The sequence below is a fragment of the Crassostrea angulata genome, chromosome 7 (assembly GCF_025612915.1).
Source record: "Crassostrea angulata isolate pt1a10 chromosome 7, ASM2561291v2, whole genome shotgun sequence".
NCBI classification, from domain to species: domain Eukaryota; kingdom Metazoa; phylum Mollusca; class Bivalvia; order Ostreida; family Ostreidae; genus Magallana; species Magallana angulata.
In genome coordinates, this window is record NC_069117.1 from 2,930,590 (window position 1) to 2,949,495 (window position 18,906).

Here is an 18,906-nt window from a genome sequence, read left to right on the forward strand (position 1 = left end):
GACCAATTTATTGATGAAACTGATCGTACACAGATCTTAGATTGAAGAATGGTATGTAGTAAAATGTTTCACATACACCCTTCATAAATCTGATCTTTTTAAGTGGTGCTCCGCGTTTTATAAGAAAGCAGTTGGGATGACCAACTCAAGTTGTTGATGAAACAGGGCCATAAACTAGAAACTGAAGACAAATTCGTTAAAGAAGAAAATTTGTATAAACCTGAGATTGAAGAAGTTGTTTGTGTATTTATTAATGAAACACCTAACATAAACTAAATTTGTAATGAAAGTCAACAAACCTTACAAAAAGCCCGGCAGAGGTCGAGGACAAAGTCTAACACAGACTTGAGATTGAAGACAAGGTCTTTAACTAAGTAAGTAAACCGAAGCAACACTAAGATAAGCTGTACTCAGTGTCAATGACTTAGGAGCATGAGACCTTAATTAAATACATGCTTTGCATAATTGTAGTCCTCATGCTATAAAATAGGAAATCCAGTACTCTTTCAGCGAGAATGTCATTGTTTATAGTTAATTTTTATCTATTTAAAATCATTTAAAGTCAAGTAAAAAAATGTTTATGTACGTTCCGATAGCTTTGTGCTATTTCTAATTAATGAATTAACATCTTTTAACCAGTGCTGAAAATACATTATGATAGTTTAATATGACATGTGAATAGGGTTGTAAGCAACTAAGTACGACCTACCAAGTTTAGTTTCGGTTTCATTTCAAACACGGTGGCAATGGAGGGAGATTTGGGTAACCTAAGCAGGTAAATAAAGTGGGTTCGCTTGAAAACTTGGACCTTAAATTGAATTTAACAATCTATAGTACAAAGAGAACATTTTTTGTCTTTTGAATATTTTAATTTGAAATTTGAATGAGCCATGCTTGCATGCTTCTCTCGTACAAACATAGATCTTTAGATAATTTGTTTAACAACTTATACAAAATGTTGTTTATACAATGAATTAATGTGAATCTGATCTTTTTATTCAATGAGTGTTAATTTTTTATTTATCAGCAAGAATAAATCGTAAAAATCCGTAATTTTAACATGTTTAACCAATATGAGTTTGAATTTTGCACAGCCTACAGGTCCAGTACAATCACTAGATTTAGCTACGTAGCTTGAATTACTTACTTAGCTTTATTTACCTTTTGTTTAGCTAACTATGAAATTTTCCATTTTTTTGTAAAACAGACAAAATTTTCAAGGAACTATCAGACTATATTTGTACTGTGTAGCTTTATTAGAAAAGTAACAGAGCGAAAAAAGTTAAAACTACTTTTGAGCAGTTCTAAGCAAAACATGCATTTGTATTGTTTGACTAATTATAAGACACCTTGTGTGCAATGAGGCATGGATATGGGTGATTATTTCACATTGTGCTGAATTATAACAAATGAATTCTCATGTTAACTAGAACTGTTCTTCTCTTTGTTATTCCATTTGAAAAGAACATAGACAGTTATACATAGCTGTAAAACTTTTAGAACTTTGACTGCAATTGCGCTAAAAGAGCAACATTTTCAAAAATGAGTTTTTTCATGAATTGTTTCCGGATCAGTTCAAAGTAAAAATTATTGCTGCAACTAATTGCGACTTTTTGTACTAATGCAGTGTAATAAAAAAGTATGATTGAGTAGCTAAATAAATGTACATCAGGTAGGTAAAGAAAGCTATGTAAGTAATTCAAGCTATGTAGCTGAATCTAGTGATTGTACTGGACCTATTAACAGGGTTGTCTCTAAAAATTGAAGTAGGAGGAAATAAAAATGTAGAAGGAGGTCTGGGGGTCTTGCTTATAGCTAGATTGTGTTTAAAATGCAATAATAGACGGGTAATTAAGGCATTATAGGCGGGGGAATTCCCAGCCTCCCGGGTCTTAGAGGCAACCCTGCGGACCTATTGTTATCGCCAAGACTTTAGCTTCTGCTGCAATACATTTGTTAATGGAGCGGGCTACCTTTCATGATAAATAAGTGTACACATTTTACAAAGGATCTTGCTGTTTCTGGAATGTATTAAGAATAAACAAACTGTATAACATTGTATAAGCGGTTTTGTTTTTCATATACCGGTACATGTAATATACATGTGTACTTGTTTTTAGTTTTGGGAATCGATCCTTCTATCAGCTGATCAATGGGACTGGCGTACTCAGGCCTCACGTATGTACCATTCAATTGTCATTTTGTAATACATATCACAGGTATATGTTATATTAAAAATATAGCGGACTTGACTCTGGAACACAGTTACGCTTATATACTAAGTACCTCATTTAGCTCAGCTTAAGCGCTTTATCTACTTTATTTCAATCAAGTACAACAGTATTTGATTAATAAGTTCCCTTAGTATACCTGTATTAACTTTATTTTTCTCTAGTACACCTGTCGTGATATGATTGATTCTTATTTTCATAGGAATTTGTGGACAGAGAGTTGAACAGAAATAAAAAGAAAATCATCAATGGCTTAAGTTTTTATAAGAAGCCAAGGTATAGTTTATGAAGTTTACAAAATCTTTCTTTGTGATAAGGCTGCAATGAAGATTTTTCTGTTTAATGTTCGAATCTTATGTGTTTTTACGATGCCTGCTTTTATTTAAACGAGAAAATATTAAGTTCCAGAGCCGATCAATAATATTCATCTACATTTAAAGTGTATGTCAGTTTTTATCTATTCTGAATTATTTTCTACTCCTTTCAGCATGCTATGGTAATAACCACACAGAGGAAAAATAAAACACTTTTTGAAAATTATCTAGCTATGGCATGATTGCTATCTTTTCCCGTAATAAATGCAAATAATTTCGATTTTTTACTGTGAACTTATAAGTCTTATAATCTTCAGATGTGTTCAAGGGGAAATCCTGAAAACAAAGAAGATGAAAAAAGTGACAGAAGAGTTCCTCCTAAAGACCAGTGCCTTTCTGGTTTGTAAAATTATCTGAAGCTCTTCCTGTAAAAATAAAAGTCAATTATTCTTATGAACAGGTAACTAATTTAATGCTAAAAACTTGAGTGAAAAGCAGGATCAAACAAATATGTTGTAAATTAGTCTTACCTCTATCATATGGAAAAAACGCTGTTTATCCAACTATGTCTGATTTTGACAGAGAGCTGTTGGTTTGTCTGTGTCTATGTCACAGAGAGCTGTTAATCCATGTTTTTGGCACTGACAGCCTTGGGTTTGTATGTCCATGTCTATGTCTCAGCAGGGGTTTTCCTGGCTTATTTTTAGGTCTGTTTACCTGTAACAAAAAATCATCAATATTTTCTCAAATCACTATCCTTTTTTCTCAATCAAGTGTTCATAATTTTGAATATCAGAACATATTTTGCTGATATTTAAAATGCAACTTTAACAACCTTTCTTTTTCACTTTTTTTTTATTATTGAGCATAGATAATGGACCAATAAAGGGGCGACTTAACGAGGCCGAGAACAGAACGAGTACGCACGCTTTCGCGCAGCGTCTCATTTGTATTGTGATGTCATCTTTTTGCTTTGTTGACGCCATGGCGTGATAGTTTCAACTGCAGATATTCAGCGAAATTTGTTGAAAATAGCTAGTTTGATGTGTAAAATTGATATCATATTGTGGAATAAACATAAATGTCTCGAAGTATAAGCTATATTTGGGCTCGGGTCAAAAACGTGAAGAGGGTTCAGCAAGCCTAGCCCTCTATCACGTTTTCTTAACCCGCCTAAATATCGCTTAATGCATTTATTTCAAGACATTAACCTTGTATTTTATATTAATGACCCGTAATATGTGATGTTATATATCTATTTATTACTTAAATATGTTTGAATGTTTTAATAATACTATAAAGATCACCATTTCCGTCTTTGTCAAATAAAAAAATAGCCATTATCTGACAAACTGAGAAATTGGGCACACAAAAATAAAAATAACTTTGATTAGACCCCTGGAACAAACCAGGAGGTAAAAGATTTTTTTTATTTGACCATTTGATGCCTTTTAGCAATAACTTTGATATGTAGAACAGAAAAAGAAATCCCTATGGCAGAAGTTTAAAAAATGTGCAAAATTGGATCATTTCAAGCGAAATCCCATAGGGTCCTATGTTAAAAATTAACAAACTTTGAGATGACCCCTTAAAAAAACAGTGTGGTAAATGTCTTATTTTTTTATCTTAAAATAATAATTATATCAGTAGAAATTCTTGTAAAAAATTTCATTCAAAAATCTAGGGCAGAAGAAATTAGACCCGGCCTCGTTAAGTGAAACAATTACTTTTATAGCGTTAACTTTGCCAGAATTTCTTCAGAAAGAGAAGTTAATTTCGCCCTGTGTTCTGAACTAAGTATGGATTAAATTAACCCCAAATGATATTTAACTATTTGAAAAGGTGGTTTCACTACAGGAGTTAACTCTGTAGTGAATAATAAACAATACGTGTTTGTCGGTTGCATTTGTCTGTCTGTGTCTATGTCACTGACAACTGTAGGTGTGTCTGTGTCCATTTCACTGACAGCAGTTGGTTTGTCCGTCTGTGTATATGTCAATTAAAGCTATGGGTTTGTCCATCTGTGTCTATGTCACTGACAGCTGTGGGTTTGTCTGTCTGTGTCTATGTCAATGACAGCTGTGGGTTTGTCTGTCTGTGTCTATGTCAATGAAAGCTGTGGATATACCAGGTATGTCTGTCTGACTGTGTCTGTTTTTGCTCCTGCAGGGTCTGGATGAGGGAGAGACGTATGAACTGTTTACCTCCTACCTGTCCAACGACTTCCGGGGCTCCAAGAAGGAGCTGCAGGTAAGTCAACATCACACAGGTCAGCTTACATGTACATGCACAGTACCAACTATATTACAGGTGACAGGTAATTGATACAACTATGTCTCTTTGAATTCACCATGTGACAGGTACCGGTAATTGAATCTCTTTGGATTTACATTTGTTGACAGATGCCATTACAAACTTTACAAAAGTACTAACAAATTAAGATTTTTATATACTAGTATGGGTTAGAACTTGCTGGGTGTTTGCTTACAGCAAGTGCTGAGGAATGAACGCCTGGCCCACGCCCTGGCCTACAAAGTCCGGGACTACTACTACACCGAGAGACTGTACCTCCTCCAAAGTGTCAAGGTCATTGTCAACTCATGGCAGAACAACCTTCACCCCTTCCAGGTACTGGTCAACTGCAGAGAGCTCTTTCTTTCACACAAACACACAAACACGCACAAACACATAACAAATCAAATTCTATGTGCAAATGGTAATCATAGTCATTGCATTGTAACACTTTTTGATTTTTCAGAGAGAGTTTGGGACTTTTATGAAGAGTACAGAGGTAGTCAGTGGGAGTTGGATGAAAATGGTAAGCACATAGTTAAGCTCACAATCTGATGAAATAGCTGATCTTGATATCTTGTTTTCAGCTGGAGAAGACCTTTACATCTGATGAATTTGCAATCATAATATATTTGTTTCAGCTTTTAGAGACCTTTGAACAGCTAACACAAGAACCTTTCCCAACTTGGGAGACCAACAGTATTTTAATGGTAGGCACATATCTCTGTATAGATTTAGATGTAGCATGAGATCAAGTCTTCTTTTCATAGTAAAGTATCCTGTAAATCTCAAATAGTAAGCTTATAATAATAAGTCAGTCTCATTATGACATTGACCTTGATAAAGTTAACTTTATTGGTAGAATTTTATGAGAAGTGCAGTCACAACAGTTCCTGTTTGTTATCTTTTCAGAATGACCGTCAGATGTATTTATGGGTGCAGGAGAATCTGAGAGAACAGGTATAGCTCAACTGGCGTTCTGTTACTAAGATTGAATGGGCATACATGCATGGAAGAGAAAAAGAATTACAATGCATATTTAATAATATTTTCAGAGTGAAATTTTGGAGATCCTGTACATATATGTTAAAGATTTTGATCTTCCTGAGGAACAAGTCCTTAAACTTCTAGAGCTCTTCAAGGTATTACGCTTCACTTCAGTGAATGCCAAATTTTAAGATGTAACATAAAAGTTATACATGTTAGTTCCAGTTACATTGTTATTTTACTTTTTTGCACAGCGACATGGATTTGGGCGATTACAGAATTACAAACATGTCATAGACGACTCTCTTATTTTCCTGGTGAAAAGAATAGGGTTTGTGATTCTCTTCTTCAACTGAACTTTAATCAATTTAAATTTTGTTTGACAGTTGGTTATCTATTTATTTACATTTCTCTTCAGATACCTGGAGGTGTTGATCTGTGTTGAAATGATGGATCTTGAGGCTGTACTGGCCTGCATTGAGAGAGGAAGGTAAACATAGATTTAATTGCTTATGTCTGCACTATAAATAGTAGGTATGATAATTCATGAATTTCTTGCTGATTCTAGAGTTGATGATAATTACAGTATTCCTTAAAGGATGATATTGATTTTAATTGCAGTTTCAACGATCACTTTCTCTTGAAAGACAAAGAAACATTCATGGTCAGTAATGTATATCATTTGAACTAAAACAATCTGTATTGTATAATATAGGCAAAAATAATATTCTCTATAAAAACTGAAATATACTTAAGGAGAAAGCTGGCCTTGATCCCTGTGTTTTCCAGTTTTGTGGATAGTGAGTGTACATGTATTTATTGGTTCCTATGTCTCACTCTGTAGAAGCTGGATAAGGTCGTACAGACCCTGGGTTCTGAGGACAGTCATGGCCCCCTCCTCTTGCTCTGGTCAGCCATGCACATGTTTGGCGGGGAAGGCTCAGACTTTTCCCTGGCCAGGAAGTACGGGAATGCCGCCATACATCTGCACGTGTTCCATTACCTGTACAACCTGTTGATGTCAGAGCCATTCAACGAGGAAAACTCGGTAAATAGACATCGCCCAATTGATAAAATCATTTTAAAAATTGATTTTCTAATGCTGTCATTAATTTTTTTGGTCTAAAATATCAATTTAATGAACAAAGGATTTGATAAGGGGGATGTCATTAGATATGAGCTGATTAGCTGGTTGTTGCATTGGTATTGGCACTGTGATTTCTCTGTTCCAGATGATCTGCTCTGTCTCACACCTGACTGTTTACAACCTACTGGTCCTGATCCTGTCCACGTTTGATGAACACACGCTTGGAACCGACCAGGATGCTCTAGTATGATGTCGCATCTTGTTGATTGATTAATGAATAAAAATCATCTCATTTGTTGATTTATTAAAATTGAAAGTTGATTCTATGGTTTCATTATTATTTGTGGAACACAAAATTTTGTGTATTTTGTCACTTATATTTATTCTGTGAATCAACTGTTCTTTAAAAATAAGAAAGATGGCAAAACGTTATATATGTACTAGTTACACTTTTGCCAATGAATTTCAGTATTGTAACTTTTACTGAATTGATGATAATTGATGGCCATGAATATTAAATAAACCACTGAGAAATTGTGACATCCATACTTAAATTGTTTTTTTTTCAGGCTTTACACAGAGTGATTTGCCTTGTTCTCAAACAAGTCAGTGTATCAGAAGACTTCTGGGAGAAGGCAAGTGTTTCCTGATCAATGTTGTTATCAAATGTTTTCTAGTCGTCATGAATTTGTTCTTACCATTCCTCAAATATTCCAAATTACAGGGGAGTGATGAGGGAGTGGGGAGTGTCTATCATTCTGCCTTGTTGCGGTTTCCTCTGGATTACAGCAGTTTTGTCCAGTTCAGTGCAGCTTTGGCAGAATCCACACCAACAAGTGCAGAAAGGGCAAGTTTCTCATGGGGAAAAGTTGCTTAACTAGCAATGAAACCTACATGTACATAAATGCTCAAGATGCTCTTGGAACTTCTCAAATGTAAAATTGATGAATAAAAGAGGTGAAGAATAACCTACTTCTTTTTTTATGTGTAGGTTTTCCACATCTGGAAGCAGTTACAGCGGTACACGGAGTACCTGGATTGTAACCACTCCTCTGACCTCACCTCCACCAAGGAACTGAATGAGTGGAAACTAGTTGTCAATAAACGCCCGTACCCAAACAGTAAGGGCCAAAACTCTGTTTTCTTCAGAACTGGAACTAAAAAAAAAAAAACCTTGTTGTATTTTGTGAAATCTGAGTCACACGTGTATGTTTATTTATTGTAGGAGATTTTATATTAAATGCTGGGACCAAGGGGAAAATACTCACAATGGGAAGTAAGTCCTGACCATTCACTTTGTAAACAATAGAGTACAATTTTATTATTTTTAATAAAAACTTTTGTTTGATACAGTAATGTATTGGCAGCACAGTGGTGACATTTACTATATATAGTAAAGTAAACATATTGATAAAGAGATAATATGTAATACCGGGTGCATGTATGTAATAAAATCCAGGAACAGTAATTACAGCTTTAAGTAATACAGTATGTTATCTCCAATTTCATCTTCCAGCAAAGCATGATGCTAGCCCCATCATCCAGTGGTATGTGACGTTCAGTGGATGGGATCTTCTTCTCTGTGAGGTAGAGACGTTGCTGGATCAGGTAGCCCAAGGCTCAGGTATGTGTCAAAAGGCCTCAAAGAAGAGTAAAAATAGAATCCAAATCAGTGTACTTATGCACATGTAGTTCTTTAAAGTACAGGGTTTTCTTATATTGTGAGAACTTGAAGATATAAAATTTCAATAATCAAGATCTATTTAAATTGAAAAGTATATGTACACTCCAACTGATGTACATGTAACTCCTGTTGGTTTTGACAGAATTTAGTGTTGATCATGTTGTTGTAGGCATGGTGTCTCCCACACAGATAGAGAAAGTGACAGATGCTGTAGAATTGGTACATGCTGTGCTGAAGAATCATCCACAGAGTGAGAAAGACTTCCAGCCTATCATCCATTGTATATACTCACTGATCCACAGGTAATGACAAACACCTGCTTCTCTGTATCAGCAGGAAATCATAGTTGAGAGTGCATGCTCTTTGTTTTATGCTCCTGAGTTCGTTGATGAGAAGTTATATTGGTTTGGGTCGGTCTCTGTCGCATTCTGTCTTTACCTTCAATCTCTGGTTACTTCGACTGTAACTGTGTGAGATTTCAATAGATATTTGTACAAATTTATGTCAGATTTTCCAAATGTATTAATTAAACTCGTAGATTTTTTAGTCTCTCTTATATTTAATATATACATGACTCTTTACCTGTAGACCATGCTTTTAAAGATGTGTCTAAGTTGTCTTTTTTACCTGTAGATTTGTGAGACTGTCCCACCCACCTATTTTACTGATCGTCCAATGTATAGAGTGTGTAACCTGTCTGGCCAAACAGAATCCAGTCAAGGTCAGTCATTGCTCTCAGTTTCATTACATAAGTAATTTTGATGTTCTTTAAGCGGCAGGTAATGGTTAATATTGTGTTAATTTGGAGATCTTCGACTGTAGATGGGTTTTTTTTGCTTCAGGTTTGGCACAATATGAAACAGACTGGGTTATTGCCATATCTCACAGAAAACATCGACAACATCTCAGAAATACTCAGGTTACCATTAATATCATCATTTTTAAAAAGAAAAAAATTATTTTAATACTTTTGTGTTTCTCTTTTGCTAATGTATGGCATAATGCTCTTTTCAGTGGTCAAGGTTTGATGGCTGGTTGCTATGGTAACATGCTGTTTGGAGTGGAATGTATCGAGGGATCGTATCCCATCACAACAGCCGTATTGGAATTCATCTCGAACATTATTGAGCCATTCTTCAAAGACTCCATGGAGAGTGAATTAATGGCCTCTTTCATGTACATCTTGCGGGAAATCTTTCCTGTTTTTCAAAAATGGAGATTTTACAAACTAAAGACAAGAGAGCTGATTGGTAAGTGCATTACAGAAAGCATATTTTGAGCCGATTTATTAATATTTGATTCTGATGCAGTAGGTAATTAATTAGTTGTCTGCTTTTTTCAGGAAGAAAATGTGTTGAGATTTTTCATAAAACTCTGGAAAATGTGATCAACAGAAGCAAGCCAGTAGAGTCCACATCAAAGAGGTAAGTCTTTTTGTTTGTGTAGATGTTTGATATATACCATTGAAAAAGTTAAACCTTGTCACACCCTCAAAGGTTAAATATTTGTTGGTAACCAACTATTGTATGATGTATTTTGGGGTTTGTTCAGTTACCTTTGCGTGATGTGATTTGGGATGTGTTCAGTTACCTATGTGAGTAGTATTTTGGGATATATTCAGTAACCTATGTGCTTTTCAGACCTAAAGTACAGGAAGTGGTTGTCTACAGCCTGTTGTTCACAGAAGCTGGACAGACTCTGCTGGGAATCATCGCCACTGGCTCAGACAATGTAGACCAGGCCTTGGTTCAACAGGGAAGGTAGAGGGCATTTAATACTTTGGTCAACCAAACTGAAGATCAGTATGTTTATCAAAACAGAGGATGATTTAATATGGATTTGAAGAGACATGTTGATCTGTGTATTTCAGTATGGCGGAGGGTGGTATAGGAGCAGAGATGATCCGGCTGATCCAGATTTCTTTCTCGGTTCTGAACCAGCTGTTGTTGCTGAAGAGTCCTGACCTGCCCTTGTCTCCAGTAGAGTCGGCTCTATCTTCTCAGCCAGTGGTCCGCCAGAACCAGCACATTGTAGCGACCATAGCCCAGTACATCTACCACAAACACAACCCCCGCCTGCCCATGCTGGCCTGTCTCCTCCTCAAGAGGCTGGCCTTGGTAGGTGTAAACGGTCTCAAGGTCAAACTTCAAGCCTCTCTTAAATAGAATATCAAGATAAAAATTATGAAAATTTAATGCTTAAACAATAAAAAAAATATTTTTTAAGGATATTTTGTTATTTTGACGGTTTATTATGAGGTTACCTTTATGACATTGGGGATCTATTTTAAAGAATTAAGGATGATGGGTCCTTGCTTCTTTTAATCTTGTTGTTTGTCTGTAGGTGACAAAGATGTCTATCCTGTCGTGTTTTGGGGGAGCTGCTGAGTCAGTGAGGGACATGTACCTTAACCGCCTACAGGGTGCCACAGAAGTGAGTTCCAGCAACCCTCTGTACTTTATAGTACTTCTGTGTGAACAATTTATGTACATGTAATTAATGTGCTTATTATAGGACCTGAAGCTGAAGGTGTCCATTTTGGAGTTTTTGTCAGTCTGTGTGGAGGCACAGCCGGGTCTGATAGAGATGTTTCTAAATGTCCAACTCACTGACTCCTCATCATCAGAGGCCGCCAGAAAGGTCTGTATCGAAAGCGTGTCACAGGAACAGCACTGAAACTACTTACATTTGTATACCCAGATTATCTGATTACAGTGGTGAATGTAATATTACTGGGATTTTTCTGTTTTGTCAGGATTTATCCATTGGTAAAATTAGCTGCCTTCAAACTGTTCTGAATCTAATGGAAGCAGATAAACAGGTAGGACTTTTCTTCATAAAAATTATACAACTTAAATGAACCAACTTACTACTCCTCTATCCATACTTAATGTTTAAGTAGCTAAAACTATTTCAATGTTCAACATACATGTATACATATAATCTTTGACTTAAGGTTCCTCTGTGACTTGCACTGTGTTAGTACAGTGTATACATATCTTTACTGCTATAGATGACCTACAAGTGCCCCTTTGACTTGATCTGTGTTAATGTACAAGATGAGTGCCCCTCTGACTTGCTCTGTGTTTACTGTTATAGATGACTTAAAAGTGCCCCTCTGACTTAGTGTTTAATGTTATAGATGACTTAAAAGTGCCCCTCTGACTTAGTGTTTACTGTTTTAGATGACTTACAAGTGCCCATCTGACTTGCTCTGTGTTTACTGTTATAGATGACTTACAAGTGCCCCTTTGACTTGCTCTGTGTTTACTGTTATAGATGACTTACAAGTGCCCCTCTGACTTGCTTTGTGTTTACTGTTATAGATGACTTACAAGTGCCCCTCTGACTTGCTCTGTGTTTACTGTTATATACATGTGCCCCTCTGACTTACACTGTGTTTATTGTATAGATGACTTACAAGTGCCCATCTGACTTGCTCTGTGTTTACTGTTATAGATGACTTACAAGTGCCCCTTTGACTTGCTCTGTGTTTACTGTTATAGATGACTTATAAGTGCCCCTCTGACTTGCTTTGTGTTTACTGTTATAGATGACTTACAAGTGCCCCTCTGACTTGCTCTGTGCCTGTATGGAGTTCATCCACTCGCTTTGGTCCGGTCACAGAGAAACAGCCATGTCTGTCTTGAGAACCTGGTAAGTCTGATTCCATTCTGAATGTTGTAACTTTTGTATCTTAACTTTTGACCCCCATAAACTAAACACATGCAACTTGTTACTCAACAGTGACAAGTTTTGGATGAGTGTGTGTGCCCCTCTGTCTCGAAATTTACCAAACTCTGAAGAGGAACCAGGAAAGGTATGCACCAGATTGTTGATTTAATAAAGAGGTTGAATTGTTTATTTGATAAAGTGGTGTTGCCGGTAATTGTTAATCTTTGAAGTATGGCAATACATGTACATACATGTACTTGAATATGGTAAAATTCTTCCCGAGAACCATACCATTGTGACTACAATTAACAATGCTGTTTCAAGATAACAAGTTACTTTCTGTATAAGTTAATGCAAAAGTTTGTTTGCAATATATTTTTGCGATTGCCAAATGTTTTGGGTCAACTGTATGAAAAGTGTTAATCGAGAATGTTATACTTTTTTAACACCAGGACTTTATATTTCAGGATGTGTACACACATCAGGTGAAGACGGTATCCCATGTGTTGGAGATTCTTGCTGAAGAAATTTTCTGTGTGGCAAGGTTTGTAAAGATTTTGTAAAAATCAAAGCCTTTTGAGAAATAAATGATATTTCTTTGTTTTTCCTTTTATTTAATTTAATAATTCATTGTAATTACATGTAAATGGTGCTCTTCTATGCGTAATTGTAGCGGAAAACTTGATGAAAAACTGAAGAAATGTTTGGCAGAAATAAACTCGACCAGTAGACTGAAGTATTGGACAGGGGTATGAAAACATTCATATCTCTCTCTCTCTCTCTCTCTCTCTCTCTCTCTCTCTCTCTCCAGTAACACAAGGCTCTACCTTTACAGCAAGTCCGTGACTGTCTGATCGCTGAGGCGGGACAAAGCAGTCAGCACAAGGAGGGGCTGAGTGAGCACCACACGCTCAGACTTCTGATCGCCTGGAAGAACTTCCTTATCACACTCACCAGACTACAGGTAAACAACAAACTCAAGGAACGGTAAATACTAGGGAATCATCATAGTTCTTGGGGGACCAATGTTCGTGGCTTTTGTGGATAACCCCTGCATTTCTTTTGCATTTATTAAGCATTTGTTTAGTACTTATTTGATTTATACCGAACTTGCTACCAAAGAAGTTACGTTCCCATGAATCAGAAAATTTTTGGATGCCCACGAAATTGAACCCCGCACATAAATATAATTCCACAGTATAAACTACAAGGAACAAACTTTAGTAACTAACTTCAGTTAACAAACTACAGGTAACAAACTTCAGGTAACAAATAAACTATATGTAACAAACAAACTTCTGGTAACAAAAACTAAGCTGATGTAACAAACAAACCTCAAGTGACATTATAAATAACAAGTAACAAGAAGCGTTTCTAGAAAGTAGTAAAATTATACTACAGTAGACAGACATAATAGTATTTCATTAAGTTTATGTTCAATGCTTCTGAGAATCATGCATGTAAAATGTATATTACTTATACTCCTGGCTAATTTTAAGGTGGAGCAACTGAAGATGGACAATCAGTTGAAGGAGATGATCATTATAGACATGTTGGAGGCTCTCCGTGCTTTGGTTAGTGGTTTCTTATCGCTCAATATTTACTATTATAACATATAACTAAGTAGTTCTGTAGCTTTGATAAGATGAAGATTATTTTGTTGTTTTAGATCAATGGAAGCAGCACCCCGCTGAACAATAAACTGGCCAAGATAACCAGTGCTTTGATTTTCCGACTCATCACATCATGGACAAGGTGTGTTTAAAAGTTACAGCATGATAGTAGAGCTTTTTAATGCAGATTCATTCCTAAGCATTTTGACAGAATACATGTACATGTACTTGTAGTATTATGATAATATGATTAAAGTGTTTTGACAGATACTGAGCTTTTATTAGAATTTTTGGATGTCTAGAAAATTAAGTACATAGAATAATTAAATCGAACAATGATAAAACCACAGTACTCTATACATTATATACTCAAAAATTGACATATTATTCTGTTTCCATTGGGTGTGTTCCATATCAGTGTGAAAATTTTCGCACACTCATTCTTTTTGCGTATGTTTACAGCGCCCTCAGTGATGTGAGGAGGACTGTGCGTGATGTCAAGATGGCGATCCTGGAGGCCTTGTCTAACAATGCCTCGGTCGTCCCCTCTCTACAGATCGGGATGATCGGCTCACTGGTGGCCATGTTACAGCATGTCCGACCCAACCCAGCCAAGAGTAAGTGTGTATCGTACTATGTGAAATATACCTCAACAATATTTACATCTATCAGACCAGAAAATACAAACACCCAATCAATTGGTACATTGATGATATAAATTGATAATACACCTTTTTCAGGGTTTTTTGCTCAAAAAACTGTTTTCTTATCAACCACAAGTTTGGTTTTAAAATGCATTTATTTTCTTTCATATTAAATTATTGTTACTGATAAATCAAATGATTATGATTGTTGTTTTTGTATCCAGAGGTGGACCCAGACACTTTGTTGGAGGTGTTTAAGACCGGCTGTGAAGTGATCCACCAGAGCATATTCCAGTTACCGACCGCCAAAGATCTTACCCCGGGGAGTACGGGGGAGGTGTGGCTCAAGGTGAGGGCTAAAAATAGACCTGTCTGGTCTGAAATACAGTGTAAACAGTTAACTGCCCATGTAATTTAGAAGTTTGTTATAATTTAGTTGATAGTGCTTTGTGATTTTGTATTTATTCTTATAATGTAGCTGATAGTGTTATGTGGTTTTTAATGTTATACAGATGCAAGTTGTTAGTTGCTGTCTACTGGACGAAGTGATCCTTCAGCTTTCTTCTGAGTTGTCATGGTTACCTGTTTTACAAGAACATCTCGTCATATCCTCCTTACTCTCCTCTGTAGAATACTTCATCAAGGTCTGTATTGAAAAAGATTTGTATATCATGTTGAGATAAATTCAATCTGTAGTTATGCATACCTCTATCCTTTAGGCTTAAAAACAGAAACCTTTCTTTCAGGCAAAACAAGGTCTGAACTTTGTTCACACCGTGATACTACTGTTTCTAACCATTGCCAAGCAAGAAAAGGTTAGTTCATATTTTACCAGGGAGATGATATGAACAGATTTTAATATCATATTGTCAATTTAAACCATTCTCTTCAACAAGTTAACATGGACAGATACATGAATGTCCTCTAACTCTGGTCAAAATACACACAGAAAGTAACTCTCTATGATTTGACTTTTACTTTGTGTGACAGATACAAAGGCATTGTAACCTTTGACTGTTTTTTGGTTTGTTGGAGTACATGGATAGAGTTCTTTGTAACCTTTGACCGTTTTTCAGGGGGCCGAGTCCTTGGCCTCCAGTGGCCTGACCCAGCACCTCTGTCTGTCCGTCACAAACCTGTATGAGGATCTGGAACCTGCTGCAATGAGGCAAACCATGGTACAACAATCTACTGCATGATTCTCTTAAGTATCACAGTCATTCAGAATAAAATATTAAAAGTAAATAATTAAGTTATGTTTTATATGCAATTTTTCAACCAGATGATATGGCTATCAGAGATAAAACCTTTTTGTGTGTAGTAAGTGTGTTGTTTTTGTGCTTCAGAAGATGACCTCCAAACAGAGCGAGAGTGCGGTGACTCTGTCATGGCACGGAGTCTACTGCCTCTGTGTAGATCTCTATGCCACAGCTCTACTGGTGCTCAAGTTCTCCTTCCTTGAGGACGCCTTCCATTTCCTGGGGGTTCACCAAGACAGAATGCTTCAGGTACAATTAATATACATTTGTCTTATAGTTTTAACCAGAAAGAATAATTCTTATAAGGTTGATTTTTGATGGAAGGGTAATGATAGATGATTTCTTTGAATGTATACATTTTACCAGTTGTTTATGGTATATTTTCTGTCAGAGAATGATTTGATATGTACCTCTATCTTTTAGTGCTTTGAGCTGTCCAAGGTGCTGCTGCAGGAAAATGTGTTGTTTGAAGCAGAGAAGACATGTGACTTTATTTGTCAGCTGTCATCATACCTACCCCAGTGGAGAGTTAGCTCCCCTGAATCGGTTCATCAGCTACAGGTAATTCCCAGGCCTCTGGGCCAGTTTCTTTTGAATTCCATGGATACTGATGGTTGCACTGATAATGCTTGATGTTTGATAAACATTTACTTTAGTGTGTTTTTGTTTGAATACAACATATGTCATCACCTTATTGACATCATTCATTAATTTTTTTTAAGTTAATTTACATAAGTGAATTATACAGTATATTTTGTGTATTGAAATGTTTTCTGTTTCAGGGCAGTGTTTTGTACCTGTGTCAGACGTATGTTGCCTACCTAACAAGTACCAGATATCTACAGCACATGTTGGAGGTAGGCCATTAGATCCAGGTGGTTTTGGTATTGTCCATTTCAAAGATTCAATAGGCCCCTTAATAAAACGGGTTCATTTTGTTACAGAACAGGGCACCAGAAAACCACATGCACAGGCGGAGTCTGCAGCATCAGTCTTCACTGGAGGACGAGTTACCAACCAAACATGTCCTGGTGATCAAAAAAAGGTCAGACAAATAAATGGCTGCTCCCTCCATGTCTATTCACTTTAACTAATCATTGCAACAACTAACAGATGTAAGAATCAGGAATAATATGACTGTCTTGATTTTCAGAATGCTACAAATACTAGGCAGAGGTTTCTCCATGCTGAGACAGTTCACTCCAGAACTTTGCGAGGTTTTGTATGAGAGGGTAAGTAACTTAAAAATGGGGGGGGGGGGGGGGGGAGGGGGCTGCTGATTGATCACTTTAACCATTACCTTTCTGTAACTTATCCATGGGGATACAAGGTTTAAAGTTTCAAGATCTAGAGAAAAATATACATTATTAAGTTAAGACTTACAGGAGCTTGTGTTTGTTTGTTTCATGTAGAACATGGACTATGCAGAGCACCAGCCATTTTTAGCATTAGCCTTTACAGCGCCATCTATTGAGCAGGAGTGTCTTCCGTCATTCGGAACCTTCACTTCCTGTGTGAGAGATGTCTGTGTCAGACTGTTGACTAAGGTAAGACTTTTGATTGGTCAGACTATTGGCCAAGGTAAGACCTTTGTTTGGTCATCTTCTTTCCTGTATGCTCGTACAATGTAAGTGATCAGGATGTTCAAGCTTAAGTTATTGAGTGTTCAAATTTGGTGAAGTTAAAAACAAGTTTGCCTTTTTGTGAAAATTGTGCAGAGAACTAGTTATTTATTCATTCAGATTTAAGGTTATATGTTTAAATGTGTAGGTTTGTGTGAAACCACATTAAGTCCTTTGTGTACATAGAATGTACACGTTATATTACATTGTACATTTCTGTAGAAACAATGCTCTTGGGTACATAAGGTTTTTCTGTTGACAGCATGAAGTTAAACCTGGTCAGTCTCCACATTCCTCTACAGAACCTAACGTCCTGGAGGTCATTCCAAAGTCAGTCTATCCACAGAATTCATAAAATTTAATGTTAACACACTTTTACTCTTATTGATCAGCAATGGTAGACTGTTATAAAATAACTCCTGTAAATATACGGTACTTGGACAGCTACTGAATTTCAATGATAAATTCTTTGTGATGATGTCTGTTACTGATGACCTACATATAGATATAAGCGGTGTCAATTTGTAGGTCGCTGATCGTGTTTGTGATGGAGAACGCCCTGTATCTGGTCATGTCTCAAGCCATGCGATTGTTGAGGGACCCTGGCCTGCCACAGACAGACAAACAGCTGCTGAAGAGGGAGCTGGGCACAGAAATGGTACTGAGCATTATTGTTAGATATATTTTATAGATATAATTTTAAATCAAGTGAAGTTACTATGATCTAACAAAAAACGGCAAGATAAAAGGAAGACAAACAATTATTCATGAAGCTTTTTTAATTAATGACAGAAAAATGCAAAAAATCGAACATTCTAATATGTCAACATGTACATTTGATATGATGTAGAAACGTTAAACTTTTGATAACAATATAACAAATAATTGTGGAGCCCAGGGTAGCAGGGTGCTAACAGTGACTGTTTATCTCTGTAGAACTACTTCCTGATGGAGCTCCAGAGATACTTGAAACGAGGGGCCCCAACATCCCCCTCCCCCAGCTCTGCCCATCGCCAGCCCAGCCCCAAGATCAGCGGCACTCCCAATGTTCTGGGGCGGTCCCTGTCACAGACAGCCCTGATGTCTGCCCCAGAAATGGAGTTCTTTAAATTCGTCCAAGAGTTCGTGTCCGCTGTGTTAAAGTGATGAGGAGGATGAAGAATCAGGGTCCAAATCTGATCTCGGTACACATATACTAGGGAAGAAACTCGATGGAGAAATAAGTTATTTCTAAAATGAATAGATTTTGTGTTTGGATCCCTTAAAAAAAAACAATGTGGATATACAGTGACAAGAAGCCACCACTATGCTGTGTTCTCCTAACCTAGTACAGACAGATCAACACTGACTTGTACCAGTGTGACAGACAGATCAAAACCGACTTGTACCAGTGTGATGTATTCAGCCTGTATGCTCTGTGTTTTATGTATATAAAAATGAATTTGTTGTACAAAGATTACATTAAAAGTATTTTCATATAGAATTCTCGTTTGTAACA

The 18,906-nt window shown here is 36.5% G+C and overlaps 1 protein-coding gene across 3 annotated transcripts; it reads left to right on the plus strand.

The window, feature by feature from the left end:
* Positions 1–698: 698 nt before the first annotated feature.
* LOC128155286 (nucleoporin NUP188-like) lies at positions 699–18,891 on the plus strand. Of its 3 annotated transcripts, none has more exons than XM_052816914.1 (51): positions 699–775; positions 2,121–2,178; positions 2,434–2,507; positions 2,863–2,944; positions 4,715–4,795; positions 5,036–5,173; positions 5,304–5,363; positions 5,479–5,547; positions 5,750–5,797; positions 5,893–5,979; positions 6,079–6,155; positions 6,243–6,314; positions 6,446–6,488; positions 6,669–6,872; positions 7,057–7,155; positions 7,481–7,546; positions 7,636–7,758; positions 7,903–8,032; positions 8,137–8,187; positions 8,428–8,535; positions 8,765–8,897; positions 9,229–9,316; positions 9,438–9,514; positions 9,610–9,845; positions 9,938–10,019; positions 10,236–10,355; positions 10,466–10,712; positions 10,939–11,028; positions 11,110–11,235; positions 11,351–11,416; positions 12,149–12,252; positions 12,343–12,415; positions 12,738–12,814; positions 12,944–13,019; positions 13,106–13,234; positions 13,770–13,844; positions 13,940–14,025; positions 14,346–14,500; positions 14,752–14,876; positions 15,040–15,171; positions 15,259–15,342; positions 15,604–15,705; positions 15,874–16,035; positions 16,210–16,347; positions 16,569–16,643; positions 16,731–16,831; positions 16,940–17,018; positions 17,199–17,333; positions 17,671–17,738; positions 17,937–18,066; positions 18,345–18,891. In XM_052816914.1, the coding sequence occupies exons 1-51, from the start codon at positions 747–749 to the stop codon at positions 18,552–18,554; spliced, it is 5,280 nt and encodes a 1,759-aa protein (XP_052672874.1). In that variant the 5' UTR covers positions 699–746; the 3' UTR covers positions 18,555–18,891. The 3 variants fall into 3 exon arrangements, with proteins under 3 accessions (XP_052672874.1, XP_052672875.1, XP_052672876.1); XM_052816915.1 differs by having other exon boundaries at positions 15,877–16,035; XM_052816916.1 differs by having other exon boundaries at positions 15,274–15,342.
* Positions 18,892–18,906: the final 15 nt, after the last annotated feature.